Source organism: Mobula hypostoma, chromosome 16 (genome assembly GCF_963921235.1).
Source record: "Mobula hypostoma chromosome 16, sMobHyp1.1, whole genome shotgun sequence".
In the NCBI taxonomy this organism is placed as follows: Eukaryota; Metazoa; Chordata; class Chondrichthyes; order Myliobatiformes; family Myliobatidae; genus Mobula; species Mobula hypostoma.
This window is the reverse complement of record NC_086112.1, coordinates 2,000,994-2,016,475: the sequence shown is the minus strand read 5'-3', so window position 1 is coordinate 2,016,475 and position 15,482 is coordinate 2,000,994. Positions and strand designations below refer to the sequence as shown.

Sequence of the window (15,482 nt, the reverse complement as noted above, 5' to 3'; positions counted from 1 at the left end):
ATTAGCCAGTATATCCAGATCCTTATTTTAAAGCCAGTACAATACAGTTAGAAATAATTTTGGTTATTTGAAACCCAGCTGTCTGATGTTAATAATTGTAAGAATCCATTATCCCAGAGGATCAAGCTACCTAAATGTTAAATTCAGTGCTCTGCTTTTTGCAGAACCTCAACTCTTAATCTTAGATTGTTTATCTAATGTAATATTTTGCTATTCTTTTGTCTTTACATTTGGTCTTGGTCTTTGATTTTTTTCATTTCATATGTTAGTCCAGCATCATGAACATTAGGTTACTATGTCCCAGCTCTTTTTATCTGATTATGGCAGAGCGAATTAAAAGATTCCAATAATGAAATGCCGTCTTGTAGGGAAATTAATGCATGTAACATACATGTTTGTATGTTTGCTTTCAGGTTCATTTATTTCTCACACATACATCAAAACACATGGTGGAAAGCGTTGTTTGCATTAACAACCAACACAAGCTAAGCCTGTACTGAGGATAGCCCACAAGTGCTGCCATGTTGCAGGTGCCAGCAATGTATTGCGGGGAAGGCGGATGAGTTGAGGGTGTGGATTGACACGTGGAATTATGACGTTATAGCAATTAGTGAAACTTGGCTACAGGAGGGGCAGGACTGGCAGCTTAATATTCCAGGGTTCCGATGTTTCAGATGTGATAGAGGCAGAGGAATGAAAGGTGGGAGAGTAGCATTGCTTGTCAGGGAAAATGTTACAGCAGTGCTCAGGCAGGACAGATTAGAGGGCTTGTCTACTGAGTCCTTATGGGTGGAGCTGAGAAACAGGAAAGGTATGGCCACATTAGTGGGGTTGTATTATAGTCAGTGAGAATTGGAAGAGCAAATCTGCAGAGAGATAGCAGGCAACTGCAGGAAACATAAAGTTGTGGTGGTAGGGGATTTTAATTTTCCATATATAGATTGGGATTCCCATACTGTTAGGGGTCTAGATGGTTTAGAGTTTGTAAAATGTGTTCAGGAAAGTTTTCTAAATCAATATATAGAGGTACCAACAAGAGGGGATGCAATATTGGATCTCCTGTTAGGAAACGAGTTAGGACAAGCAACAGAAGTGTGTGTAGGGGAGCACTTTGGTTCCAGTGATCATAACACCATTAGTTTCAACTTGATCATGGACAAGGACAGATCTGGTCCAAGGGTTGAGGTTCTGAACTGGAAGAATGCCAAATTTGAAGAAATGAGAAAAGATCTAAAAAGCGTAGATTGGGACAGGTTGTTGCTTGTATGTTCCTGTCGGGATTAAAGGCAAAGTGAATAGGAATAAGGAACCTTGGTTCTCAAGAGATATTGTAACTCTGATAAAGAAGAGAGAGTTGTATAACATGTATAGGAAACAGGGAGTAAATAAGGTGCTTGAGGAGTATAAAAAGTGCAAGAAAATACTTAAGAAAGAAATCAGGAGGGCTAAAGGAAGACATGAGGTTGCCTTGGCAGTCAAAGTGAAGGATAATCCAAAGAGCTTTTACAGGTATATTAAGAGCAAAAAGATTGTAAGGGATAAAATTGGTCCTCTTGAACATCAGAGTGGTCGGTTATGTGTGGAACCAAAAGAAATGGGGGAGATCTTAAATGGGTTTTTTGCGTCTGTATTTACTAAGGAAACTGGCATGAAGTCTATGGAATTAAGGGAAACAAGTAGTGAGATCATGGAAACTGTACAGATTGAAAAGGAGGAGGTGCTTGCTATCTTGAGGCAGATTAAAGTGGATAAATCCCCAGGACCTGACAGGGTATTCCCTCGGACCTTGAAGGAGACTAGTGTTGAAATTGCAGGGGCCCTGGCAGATATATTTAAAATGTCGGTGTCTACGGGTGAGGCGCCGGAGGATGGGAGAGTAGCTCATGTTGTTCCGTTGTTTAAAAAAGGATCGAAAAGTAATCCGGGAAATTATAGGCCGGTAAATTTGACGTCAGTAGTGGGTAAGTTATTGGATGGAGTACTAAGAGACAGACTCTACAAGCATTTGGATAGACAGGGACTTATTAGGGAGAGTCAACATGGCTTTGTGCGTGGTAGGTCATGTTTGACCAATCTATTGGAGTTTTTCGAGGAGGTTACCAGGAAAGTGGATGAAGGGAAGGCAGTGGATGTTGTCTACATGGACTTCAGTAAGGCCTTTGACAAGGTCCTGAATGGGAGGTTAGTTAGGAAAATTCAGTCGCTAGGTATACATGGAGAGGTGGTAAATTGGATTAGATATTGGCTCAATGGAAGAAGCCAAAGAGTGGTAGTAGAGAACTGCTTCTCAGAGTCAAGGCCTGTGACTAGTGGTGTGCCACAGGGATTAGTGCTGGGTCCATTGTTATTTGTCATCTATATCAATGATCTGGATGATAATGTGGTAAATTGGATCAGCAAATTTGCTGATGATACAGATTGGAGGTGTAGTGGACAGTGAGGAAGGTTTTCAGAGCCTGCAGAGGGACTTGAAACAGCTGGAAAAATGGGCTGAAAAATGGCAGATGGATTTTGATACAGAAAGTGTGAGGTGTTGCACTTTGGAAGGACAAACCAAGGTAGAACATACAGGGTAAATGGTAAGGCACTGAGGAGTGCAGTAGAACAGAGGGATCTGGGAATACAGATACAAAATTCCCTAAAAGTGGCATCACAGGTAGATAGGGTCATAAAGAGAGCTTTTGGTACATTGGTCTTTATTAATCAAAGTATTGAGTATAAGAGCTGGAATGTTATGATGAGGTTGTATAAGGCATTCGTGAGGCCGAATCTGGAGTATTATGTTCAGTTTTGGTCACCAAATTACAGGAAGGATATTAATAAGGTTGAAAGAGTGCAGAGAAGGTTTACAAGGATGTTGCCGGGACTTGAGAAACTGAGTTACAGAAAAGGGTTGAATAGGTTAGGATTTTATTCCCTGGAGCGTAGAAGAATGAGGGGAGATTTGATAGAGGTATATAAAATTATGATGGGTATAGATAGAGTGAATGCAAGCAGGCTTTTTCCACTGAGGCAAGGGGAGAAAAAAAACAGAGGACATGGGTTAAGGGTGAGGGGGGGAAAGTTTAAAGGGAACATTAGGGGGGGCTTCTTCACACAGAGAGTGGTGGGAGTGTGGAATGAGCTGCCAGACGAGGTGGTAAATGCGGGTTCTTCTTTAACATTTAAGAATAAATTGGACAGATGCATGGATGGGAGGTGTATGGGGGGATATGGTCTGTGTGCAGGTCAGTGGGACTAGGCAGAAAATGGTTCGGCACAGCCGTGAAGGGCCAAAAGGCCTGTTTCTGTGCTGTAGTTTTTCTATGGTTTCTATGGTTTCTAATGTGTACCCACTACTTACCAGCCCTAACCCATCTGGATTTGCAATGAAGGAGGAAACTGTTGAAAATCCACACAGTCACAGGGAGAACAGGCAGCAGCGGGAATTGAACCCTGATCAGGAGAAGAGAGCATGGCCTGGGTGGTGGGGTCCTTGCTGACGGATGCTGCTTTCCTGGGCAAGTGCTCTTTGTAGATGTGCTGAATAGTGGGGAGGGGTTCCCAACCTTTCTTATTCCCTGGACCCCTACCGTTAACCAATGGTTCTGTGGCCCCAGGTTGGGAACCCCTGCCAGAGGGGTACTCCTCCTTCTCTCCACTCAAATATGATCTGAAAACAGCGTGCCTGCTCGCAACCATGCTCTGCCAAAGTTTTCTCCAAGTTTTTAAAACTTTTGTAATGACTTCACCACCTGCTTCAGATGGTAAGCAGAGGGCAGGCAAGGATTTAATTCGTAGCACCCAGCTTCATTTACCACTGTGGCTGCATGTCAGACCAGGTTCACTGTGCATTTTAATCCCACCAGTACCATCCACTTTCTCACTGTGTGAAACTTCCAGTGTTCCTGTTGCTAAAGAATAGCACATACTAGAGTCATAGAACACTACAGCACAGAAACACGCCCTTCGGCCTGTCTAGTCCATGCTGAACCATTTAAACTGCCTACACCTGCACCTTAGCCATAGCCTCATACCCCTCCGATCCATGTACTGATCCAAATTTCTCTTAAATGTTGAAATTGAACCTGCATCCCCCTCTTGCACTGGCAGCTCATGCCACACTCTCACCATCCTCGGAGTTGAAAAGTTTCCCTTCATCTTCCCCTTAACCCGTGTCATCTAATTCCAGTCCCACCCAAGCTCAGTGGAAAAAGCCTGCTTGTATTTACCCTATCTATACCCCTCACAGTTGTGTATACCTCCATCAAATCAACCCTCAGTCTTCTATGTTCTAGGGAATAAAGTCCAAACCTACTCAATCTTTCCCTGTAACTCAGGTCCTCAAGTCCCCAAATCCCAGCAACATCCTTGTAAATTTTCCTCTGCATGCTTTCAATCTTTCCTGTAGGTAGGTGACCAAAACTGCACACAATACTCCAAATTAGGCCTCACAAGTGCCTTATTTATTTTTTACAGTCATTCACAGTAAAGCAGAGAAACACAATGGAATCAATGACAAACTCCTCACAAAGACTAACAACCAACGGAAGGAGAAAGGGTAGGGGGAAAGGGGAAGGGGAGAAGGGGAGAGGGAAGAAGAAGTGGGAAAGGAAAGGGAGAAAGGGAAGAGGGAAAGGGAATGGGGAAAGGGAAGGGGAAGGGAAAAGGAAAGGGAAGGGGAAGGGAAAAGGAAAGGGAAGGGGAAGGGAAAAGGAAAGGGAAGGGGAAGGGATAGGGGAAGGGAAGGGGAAGGGATAGGGGAAGGGAAGGGGGAAGGGAAGGGGGAAGGGAAGGGGGAAGGGAAGGGGGAAGGCTACCGTGGTACCTAAGAATGGCCCTCTTGCACTGCAACTCTGAGCAACCTATGGATGTGAATCCTGTCTTCAAGTTCAACCTTCCAAAGTGAATCACTTCATACTTTTCCAGATTGAACTCCATCTGTTACTTCTCAGCCCAGCTCTTCATCCTGTCAATGTCTGGTTACAACCCACGGACATGTTCTACGCTATCACAGCACCACTAACCTTTGTGTGATCTGCAGACTTACTAATCCACCCTTCCACTTCCTCAGCCAAGTAACTTATAAAAAAAATCACAAAGAACAGAATTCCTAGTACAGATCCATGCGGAACACCACTGGTCATCATCCTCCAGGCAGAATATACTCCATCTAAAACCACCCTCTGCCTTCTTGGGGTGAACCACTTCCAAATCCATGGACCTAATGTTTCCTGCCTTTCTGAATGAGCCTATCATGGGGACCCTTGACGAATGCTTACTGAAATACCTTCTCTCTTTGGATTTGTTGCCTTTGCCTTCTCTGGTTAGTGGAAGTAAATAAAGACACACTGTGACCACCAGTACAATTTAACCTATTTATTTTTGGTTGAGCCTGTCAAAGTCCAACCCTACCTCCCCATTATGAGAGGTGGAAATGGGTAAGGCTGCTCAACAAGGCTCTGGTGAAGCTGTACAGGCCAATCCCTGTACAGTGGATGCAGTGGACTGCAGCAGCATTGATGAACTCCGACCATCCCCTTCAAAGGACAATGGAGACAGGAGGTCATCAATGGCCTGTGCTTCACTAAAGAGCCAAGGGCCCAAGTAGTAAGCTTTTTGACTGGGACTTGCATTCCGCAGGCATCTATCTATTAAAAGCACAAGAGATTCTACAGATACTGGGAATCCAAAGCAACTGACACAAAATGCTGGAGGAACTCAGCACGTCAGGCAGCACTTATGGATATGAATAAACAGTCAACGTTTCAAGCTGAGACTCTTCATAAGGACTGGAAAGTAAGGGAGAAGACACCAGAATAAGGAGATGGCAGGAGGGGAAGGAAGGCAAGCTAGAAGGTGATAGGTGAAGCCATGGGAGGGGAGGGGAGATGAAGTAAGAAACTAGAAGCTGATAGGTGGAAAAGATAAGGGGCTAGGAAGAAGGAATCTGATAGGAGAGGGGAGTGAACCAAAAGAGAAAGGGAAGGAGGGGCACTAGGAGGAGATGATAGGCATGTGAGGAGCACAGAAGAGGTAAGGGGGGAGGACAAAGTGGAGAACTGAAGAAGAGGAAAGGAGGGGGGATAAATTTCCAGAAGTTAGAGAAATCGATGTTCATGCCATCAGATAGGAGGCTACCCAGACGGAATATGAGATGTTGCTCTTCCAATCTGAGAGTGGGCTCATCATGGCAGGAGAGGAGGCCATGGACACACATGCCAGACTGGGAATGGGGATAGCAATTAAAATGGTTGGCCAGCGGGAAACCCTACTCTCTCCAGATGGTGCAAAGATGCTTCCATTTCTTACCTCCCCGATCTCGTACTGCCAGGTTATGGCCACTCTTCAGCAGGACGTTCAGCTGGTACATTCCTGTGCTTGCCAACAGATGATCGATTTTACTTGATCCAAGTTCTTGGTTCTCCTGCAGAAAGTAAATAAAAGAAATAATTGGATACCTGAAAAGAGAACTTCAAAGGAAACTTCACATTACACTCAGTGGCCACTTTATGAGGTCTACCTGCTCGTTAATGCAAATAAGGGGAAGGGGAGGGAATTTATTTTTTTTTACCAGAAGGAGAACTCAATATTTACACCATCAGAAACTACCCAGACAGAATATAAGATGTTGTTCTTTCACACTGAGCGTGGCCTCATCAACCCCTAAATAAAACTGACAACCTGAGTGTAGAATCCTAAAAAGCAAGACCGTAGGTTGTGGAATCAGTTCAGCGATGGGGTGAGTGAAGTTATCCCCTCTGGATCAAGATCCTGATGGTTGAAGGGTATTAACTGTTCTTGAACCTGGTGGTATGGCACCTCTGGCTCCTGTACTTCCTTCCCGGGGTAGTGGTGAGAAAGGAGACAGGCCAGGGTGGTGGGGGTCCTTGAAGATAGATTCATTTTATTGAGGCAGCACTCCTAGTAGATGTACCCAATGGTTATAGAGTCATAGATTACTACAGCACAGAAACAGGCCCATCGGCCCATCCAGTTTCTGCCTAGCCCCATTGACCTGCACCCGGACAATTGCCATCCATAAGCCTCTAATCCATGTACTTTCCCAAACTTCACTTAAATATTGAAATCAAACCTCCAACTACCACTTCTCTTGGCAGCTCGTTCTACACCCGCACCACCCTCTGAGAGGGGTAGCTCCTCCTCGGGCTCCCCTGGCACTGAGCATGGGCTCATGGTAGACATAGACATAGACATAGGCATAGAAAACCTACAGCGCAACACAGGCCCTTCAGCCCACAAAGCTGTGCTGAACAAGTACTTACTTTAGAAATTACCAAGGGTTACCCATAGCCCTCTATTTTGACTCTCCATGTATCTATCCAGGAGTTTCTTAAAAGGCCCTATCGTATCCGCCTCCACCACCGTTGCTAGCAGCCCATTCCACGCACTCACCACTCTGCTTAAAAAAATTACCCCTGACATCTCCTCTGTACCTGCTTCCAAGCACGTTAAAACTATGCCCTCTCGTGCTAGCCATTTCAGCCCTGGGAAAAAAACCTCTGACTATCCACACGATCAATGCCTCTCATCATCGGAGAAGTGTGAGGTGGTACACTTTGGAAGGACAAACTCCAAGGCAGAGTACAAAGTAAATGGCAGGATACTTGGTAGAGTGGAGGAGCAGAGGGATCTCGGGGTACATGTCCACAGATCCCTGAAAGTTGCCTCACAGATAGATAGGGTAGTTAAGAAAGCTTATGGGGTGTTAGCTTTCATAATTCGAGGGATAGAGTTTAAGAGTAGCGAGGTAATGATGCAGCTCTATAAAACTCTGGTGAGGCCACACTTGGAGTACTGTGTCCAGTTCTGGTCACCTCACTATAGGAAGGATGTGGAAGCACTGGAAAGGGTACAGAGGAGATTTACCAGGATGCTGCCTGGCTTAGAGAGTATGCATTATGATCAGAGATTAAGGGAGCTAGGGCTTTACTCTTTGGAGAGAAGGAGGATGAGAGGAGACATGATAGAGGTGTACAAGATATTAAGAGGAATAGATAGAGTGGATAGCCAGCGCCTTTTCCCCAGGGCACCACCGCTCAATACAAGAGGACATGGCTTTAAGGTAAGGGGTGGGAAGTTCAAGGGGGATATTAGAGGAAAGTTTTTTACTCAGAGAGTGGTTGGTGCGTGGAATACACTGCCTGAGTCAGTGGTGGAGGCAGATACCCTAGTGAAATTTAAGAGACTACTAGACAGGTATATAGAGGAATTTAAGGTGGGGGGTTATATGGAAGGCAGGGTTTAAGGGTCGGCACAACATTGTGGGCCAAAGTGCCTGTACTGTGCTGTACTATTCTATGTTCTATCTTATACACCTCTATAAGGTCATCTCTCATCCCCCGCCACTCCAAGGAGAAAAGGCCGAGTTCACTCAACATATTTTCATAAGGCATGCTCTTAATGCAGGCAACATCCTTGTAAATCTCCTCTGCACCCTTACTATAGGTTTCACATCCTTCCTGTAGTGAAGCGACCAGAACCGAGCATGGTACTCCAAGTAGCTGTAATATTACTTCTCGGCTCTTAAACTCAATCCCATGGTTGCTGAAGGCCAATGCACTGTATGCCTTCTTAACCACAGAGTCAATCTGCACAGCAGCTTTGAGTGTCCTATGGACTCGGACCCCAAGATCCCTCTGATCCTCTACATTGCCAAGAGTCTTACCATTAATAATATATTCTGTCATCATATTTGACCTACCAAAATGAACCACCTCACACTTATCTGGGTTGAACTTCATCTGCCATTTCTCAACCCAATTTTTCATCCTCTCAATGTCCCGCTGTAACCTCTGACAGCCCTCCACACTATCCACAACACCCCCAGCCTTTGTGTCACCAGCAAATTTACCAACCCATCCCTCCATTTCCTCATCCAGGTCATTTATCAAAATCGCAAAGAGAAGAGGTCCCAGAACTGATCCCTGAGGCACACCACTGGTCACCGACCTCCATGCAGAATATGACCCATCTACAACTACTCTTTGCCTTCTGTGGGCAAACCACTTCTGGATCCACAAAGCAAAGTCCCCTTGGATTCCATTCTTCCTTACTGTCTCAATAAGTCTTGCATGGAGTACCTTATCAAATGCCTTGCTGAAATCCATATACACGACATCTACGGCTCTATCTTCATCAATATGTTTAGTCACATCCCCAAAAAATTCTGGCTCATAAGACACAACCTGCCTTTGACAAAGCCATGCTGACTATTCCTAATCATATTATGCCTCTCCAAATGTTCATAAATCCTGCCTCTCAGGATTTTTTCCATCAACTTACCAGCCACTGAAGTAAGACTCACTAGTCTATAATTTCCTGGGCTATCTCTACTCCCTTTCTTGAAAAAGGGAACAACATCTACAATCCTTCAATCCTCTGGAATCTCTCCTGTCCCCGTTGATAATGCAAAGGTCATTGCCAGAGGCTCAGCAATCTCATTCCTTGCCTCCCTGAAAAAAGAATATAGACAGCTAGGCAGAAAGCTGAGAAGCAGGACCTCCCTGGTAGTAATTTCTGGATTGCTGCCTGTGCCACACACCAGTGAGGGAGGAAACAGGATGATTTGGCAGATTAATGCGTGGCTTAGTAGCTAATGCAGTGGGCAGGGCTTCCAATTATTGAATTTGAGAAGGTGCTCAAAAAGCTGAAAGACCCAAGGGTACATAAGTCACCCAGACCGGATGAACAGCACCCTCGGGTTCTGAAAGGGGTAACGGTAGAGATTGTGGAGGCATTAGATATGATCTTTCAAAAATCATTGGACTCTGGCATGGTGCCAGTGGTCTGGAAAATTGAAAATGTCACTCCACTCATTAAGAAAGGTGGAAAGCAGCAGAAAGTAAATTACAGACCAGTTAGCCTGACCTCAGTGGTTGGGAAGATGCTGGAGTCAATTGTTAAAGATGAGGTTATGGAGTATTTGGTGACACAGGACAAGAGAGGACAAAGTCAGCATGGTTTCGTTAAGGGAAAATCCTGCCTGATGAACATGTTGGAATTCTAGGAGGATATTACACATAGGATAGATAAAGGCGATGCAGTGGATGTTGTATACTTTGTATTTGGACTTTCAGAAGGCCTTTGACAAGGTGTTGCATATGCGGCTGCTTACCAAGTTAAGAGCCCATGGTATTACAGGAAAGTTACCAAGATGGTTAGAGCATTGGCTGATTGATAGGAGGCAGTGAGTGGGAATAACAGTTTTTTTTCTGGTTGGCTGCCAATGACTAATGGTGTTCTGCAGGGGTCAATCTTGAGACCACTTCTTTTTATGCTGTATATCAATGATAGATGATGGAATAGTTGGCTTTGTTGCCAAGTCTGTAGATGATATGAAGATTGGTGGAGGGGAAGGTAGTGTTGAGGAAACAGGTAGGCTGCAGAAGAACTTAGACAGATTAGGAGAATGGGCAAGAAAGTGGCAGATGAAATACAATGTTGGAAATTGCATGGTCATGCACTTCGTCAGTAGAAATAAATGTATAGACTATTTTCTAAACAGGGAGAAAATCCAAAAATCTGAGATGCAAAGGGACTTGGGAGTCCTTGTGCAGAACACCCTAAAGGTTAACTTGAAGGTTGAGTCAGTCGTGAGGAAGGTAAATACAATGTTAGCATTCATTTCGAGAGGTCGAGAATACAAGAGCAAGGATGTGATGCTGAGACTTTATAAGGCACTGGTGAGGCCTCACCTTGAATACTGTGAATAGCTTTGGGGTCCTTACCTTAGAAAAGATGTGCTGGCGTTGGGAGAGGGTGCAGAGGAGGTTCACGAGGATGATTCCGAGAAAGAAAGGGTTATCACACAAGATACATTTGATAATTCTGGGTCTGTACTCACTGGAAGTTAGAAGGATGAGGGGGATCTCATTGAAACTTTTTGAATGTTGAAAGGCCTGGACAGAGTAGATGTGAAAAGGATGTTTCAGATTGTGGGGGAGTCTAGAACAGGAGGCTACAGCCTCAGGATAGAGGGGTGTCCATTCAAAACAGAGATGCGGAGAAATTTCTTTAGCTAGAGGGTGGCGGCTATGGAGGCCAGGTCGATGGGTATATTTAAGTCAGAGATTGCTGGGTTCTTAATTGGACACGGTATCAAAGGTTACAGGGAGAAGGCCAGGAACTGGGGTCGAGGAGTGGAAAAAGGATCAGCCATGATTGAATGGCAGAGCAGACTAAATGGGCCAAATGGCCTAATTCTGCTCCTCTGTCTTATGGTCTTAAACATTTTACCTTGCACCTTAAGCTATAGACTCTAGTAGCAGTCTTGCTCAACCTCAAGGGGAAAAGCCTGCTTGCATTTGCCCTATCTATACCCCTCAGAATTTTTTATATGCCTATCAAATCTCCCCACATTCTCCTACACTCCAGAGAATGAATTTTTAACCTATTCAACCTCTCACAATAGCGGTTCAGTAAGGAAGGGAAGATAATTTGTCGCAGCTAAAAGTACTGGCTAAGGGAAGCACAGTGATTAGCTCAGGGCTGTTACAGCTTAGGGCTTCGGAGTTCACAGTTCGACTCTGGTGTCCTCTGTAAGGAGGTTCTACATCCTCCCCACCATCCGACCAGGTCCTGTAGGTTGCTGGTGCATGAACAAGCCCTCAGCAGTCTGCCGATGAATGCACGCATACATTTCATCTTGTTTCCACCAACTGAACACTGCAGAGCAACACTGACGGGACGGGTCTGCCCCCAATCCAGTATGGACGCTGCGCCACACCAGCTTTGGGCTTCGCCCTCCTGGCAGCTGCAACAGGCGGCCCCGCCTTGGTTGTAGTCCACACTCAACCGAGGCCATGCAAGTCAGTCTCACCGATAAGCCAGTGAACCAGATTTGTAGTATTATACATTACCATGGTCCTACAGGGTTTTGCAAACACAAGAAAAACCTTTGAGGCAATCAGACGCTGTTAGACTGCACACCACATTCACACACCGACTCCGACATCTTTCTGTAACAGGCAGCAACACAGTACAGGGACTAGTCAGGAGATTTGCATTTGACTTAAATATTGCTTGCTCATTAATATAAATAGAAATGTCCAATGTTATTGATAAATGGCATCCCCTGTGTTGACCTATGATTGATTTGATAAATATTCATCCTGTTATGATTCATTTAAAATGCCATCAGATTATAAAACAACTTCACTTTCTTCCAATTATTAGTGCAATTAAATATGACTGAACCGTGAAGGGAAAGACAAGACATGCTTCAAAGAGCTTTGAGACTTATAATATTAAACATCAGTTTTTTAATGAATATTTTGCAGAGTGTCATCAGTTTTAACAATAATTCACCAGTATATGAACTGATCGAATACACTAGTGTTCAGTTTTCATATAGTAAATTTCAATTTTCAAATTTGTTGATTTGTGACTATGGAGATTAACCACTGTCCGTGCACTATACAGGCAGGCAATGCAGATACAGATTTCTGTGTATAATACATTACATTCTCCCCGTGGAGATTAACCAATGTCCCTGCACTATACAGGAAGTTTGATCAATGCCAAAAATACAAAAGCAATCCACCCACAAATACAATATTCCTTCCATGTGCAATATGTTTATACCTTGAATTTAATGCCCCAAAACACCTTCAGAACATACAGTAAAATATTTAATACTTTAATAAATGAATTAACAAGTACAAGCTTTCAGGTACAAAATACTTGCATATGCAGGGTCCTTAGTGTTGTGAATGATCCCTCCCATCTGTCCAACAATCTATTTGACCAACTTCCATCAGGCAGGAGGTACTGTAGCATTAGTACAAGAACTGTTGGGATGGGAAACACTTGTTCCTCACACAGCTGAACTCCTGGCCACCATCCATTTAACTGATTATCCTCATCTGCCAGCGTTCCAAATGAATAATTCCATCAATTTGTCTCCAGTCTATAACAGGTCCAATAGCAACAAAGAGATTGTACCTCAGATGGCAGAAGGAACTACCTCAGCAAGCCCTGGTTACACAACAGTGGTCCTTGGCAAAGGAGTCCGGGACCTCGGCCCATCTCATCCATTCCAATCAAGTTGTCTACCTGAAAATTTGGCACAGATCCCTCTAAAACTTTCTGACCAAAGTGCCTGTGCAAAAGAAAAAAACATCTACCTTCTTCTTCCTCTGGCAGCTTGTTTCATATACCCACAACCTCTGTATGGAAAAACATCTTATTTTAATCTTTTCCCTCTCACCATAAACTTATACCTATGTGGCTCAGAAGAGCAGAGGGGTGAGGACAACTGCAGCGTTGATTAGGAGATTCCATAGCCAGAGGAAGAGAGACAAGATTCTGCAAGTGTGATAGAGACACCGGGTGGAATGTTGCCTCCCTGGTGCCAGGATCAGGGATGTCTCCAATCGTGTCCATCATACTCTCAAGGGCAAGGGTGAGCAGCCAGAAGTATTGGTGTATACAGTATAACGGAAACTATACACCAGTTCATCTGACCACAGGGTTGGGAAGATGTTGGAGCTGATTGTTAAGGGTGTGCGGCACATGATAAAATAAGCTGTAGTCAGCATGGTTTCCTGAAGGGAAAATCTTGCCTGACAAATCAGTCGGAATTTTTTGAAGAAATAACAAGCAGGATAGACAAAGGAGAATTGGTTGGTGTTGTGTACTTGGATTTTCAGAAGGGTTTTGACAAGATGCCACACATGAGACTGCTTAAGAAGCTATGAGCCTGTGGTATTACAGGAGGGATTCTAGCATGGAACAAGCAGTGGCTGATTGGCAGGAGGCAAAGAGTGGGAATAAAGGGAGCCTTTTCTGGTTTGCTGCCTATAACTAGTCATGTTCCAGAGGAGTTGGTGTTGGAACTGATTCTTTTTACATTATATGTCAATGATTTGGATGACAGAATTGATGGCTTCGTGGCAAAGTTTTACAGATGATCAGAAGATGGGTGGAAGGACAGGTAGCTTTTAGGAAATAGAGAGGCTATAGAGAGACTTAGACAGAATTGGAGAATGGGCAAATGGAATACAGTGTCGGGAAAGATATGGTCATGCACTTTGGTAGAAGAAATGAGAGGGTAGACTTTTCTAAATGGAGAGAAAATATAAAAAAAAACTGAGGTACAAAGAGACTTGGGAGTCCTTGTGAAGGTTAATTTACAGGTTGAGTCTGTGGTGAGGAAGGCAAATGCATTAATTTCAAGAGGGCTAGAATATAAAAGCAAGGATATAATGTCGAGACTTTATAAAGCACTGGTGAGATTTCGCTTGGAGTAGTGTGACCAGTTTTAGGCCTCTTATCTTAGAATGTGCTGAACCTGGAGCTGGTTCAAAGGAGGTTCAAAGTTCAAAGTAAATTTTATTATCAAAGTATATGTATGTCACCACAAAGAATCCTGAGATTCTTTTTCCTCAGCAAATCTCTAGAATAGTAACAATGACAAGATCAATAAAAGACCAACCAGAATGCAGAAGACAACAAACTGTGCCAGTGCAAATATGAATAAGTAGCAATAAATAAAGAGAACATGAAATAGCAAGGTAAAGAGTCCTTAAAGTTGATCTAGATCCCGGTCAATCCTTAGACAACTTTCTTCTCTGTCCACTATGCCACCAATTTCGGTGTCTTCCATAAATCCGCTTGATCATTTTCAGTCACCATGTTATTATTGCACCAGGTACAATGATATCCAAATATAACAGAGATTGCTAAGGTACTCCAGTCCGTGCAAAGCAGTTATTTACAATGCATGCAGTACAGCTAAATTTCTTTTAAATTCCCTTTTTTACATGCAACAAGTGACTCTGATACTCCATAACACTCAAAGGCCATTGGCAAGCCGGGGTGTAGCATTATTCAACTGCACAACAGCCCTCGGGAAGAAGCTGTATCTTTAGTCTTACTGTCTTGGCTTACATGTTTCTGTGTCTCCTACCAGATGGGAGCAGAATGTGCAGTGTCTGGGATGGGGTGGGTCTTTAGTAATGTTACAAGCGTGCCGAGGGCATCGCGAGTTGTAGATTGTCTCAGGTCCGGTAGTTGAATCCCAGTGATGTTCTGAGCTGTACTAATCAGCCGTTGGAGTGCTTTGTAATCTGTTTTGCTGCAGATAGAGTACCACACTGTCATTCTGTACGTCTATATGCTCTTCATCATACATCAATAAAAGTTGTCAAGCAATTTTTGATGCAGATCATCTCTCCTTAAGCACCTCAGGTAGTCTAGGCACTCTTGTGCCTTCCCTACTATCGAGTTAATTACTTTTGAAATTACTTGAATTCTGATTTCTTTGTTGACTACCTTGGTAAATAACAAGATCTTTGTTGTCCATGCTTGTGAGTTGCATTGGAGTTAAGAGGAAATCATCAGGAGAATCCTCCATCTCAGATCAGTCAAGGCCATTGGAGTGATTGCATTGTTATTGGCATCTGCCTTCCCTAGCAGCAGAAAGAAGCAAATATCTCTCAGTTCACGAGAGGACTGAATCACAGCGACAAATAGGGGGA

The 15,482-nt window shown here is 43.9% G+C and overlaps 1 protein-coding gene across 2 annotated transcripts in view; it reads right to left on the bottom strand.

Moving 5' to 3' along the window:
- The window catches only part of LOC134357641 (multiple C2 and transmembrane domain-containing protein 1-like), a 575,938-nt gene that overhangs the window by 428,499 nt on the left and 131,957 nt on the right, over nt 1-15,482 (bottom strand). For both annotated transcript variants that reach the window (XM_063069271.1, XM_063069272.1), the window contains exon 3: nt 6,292-6,406. In XM_063069271.1, coding sequence (XP_062925341.1) covers nt 6,292-6,406 — 115 coding nt within the window. The remainder of the gene's footprint in view (nt 1-6,291; nt 6,407-15,482) is intronic.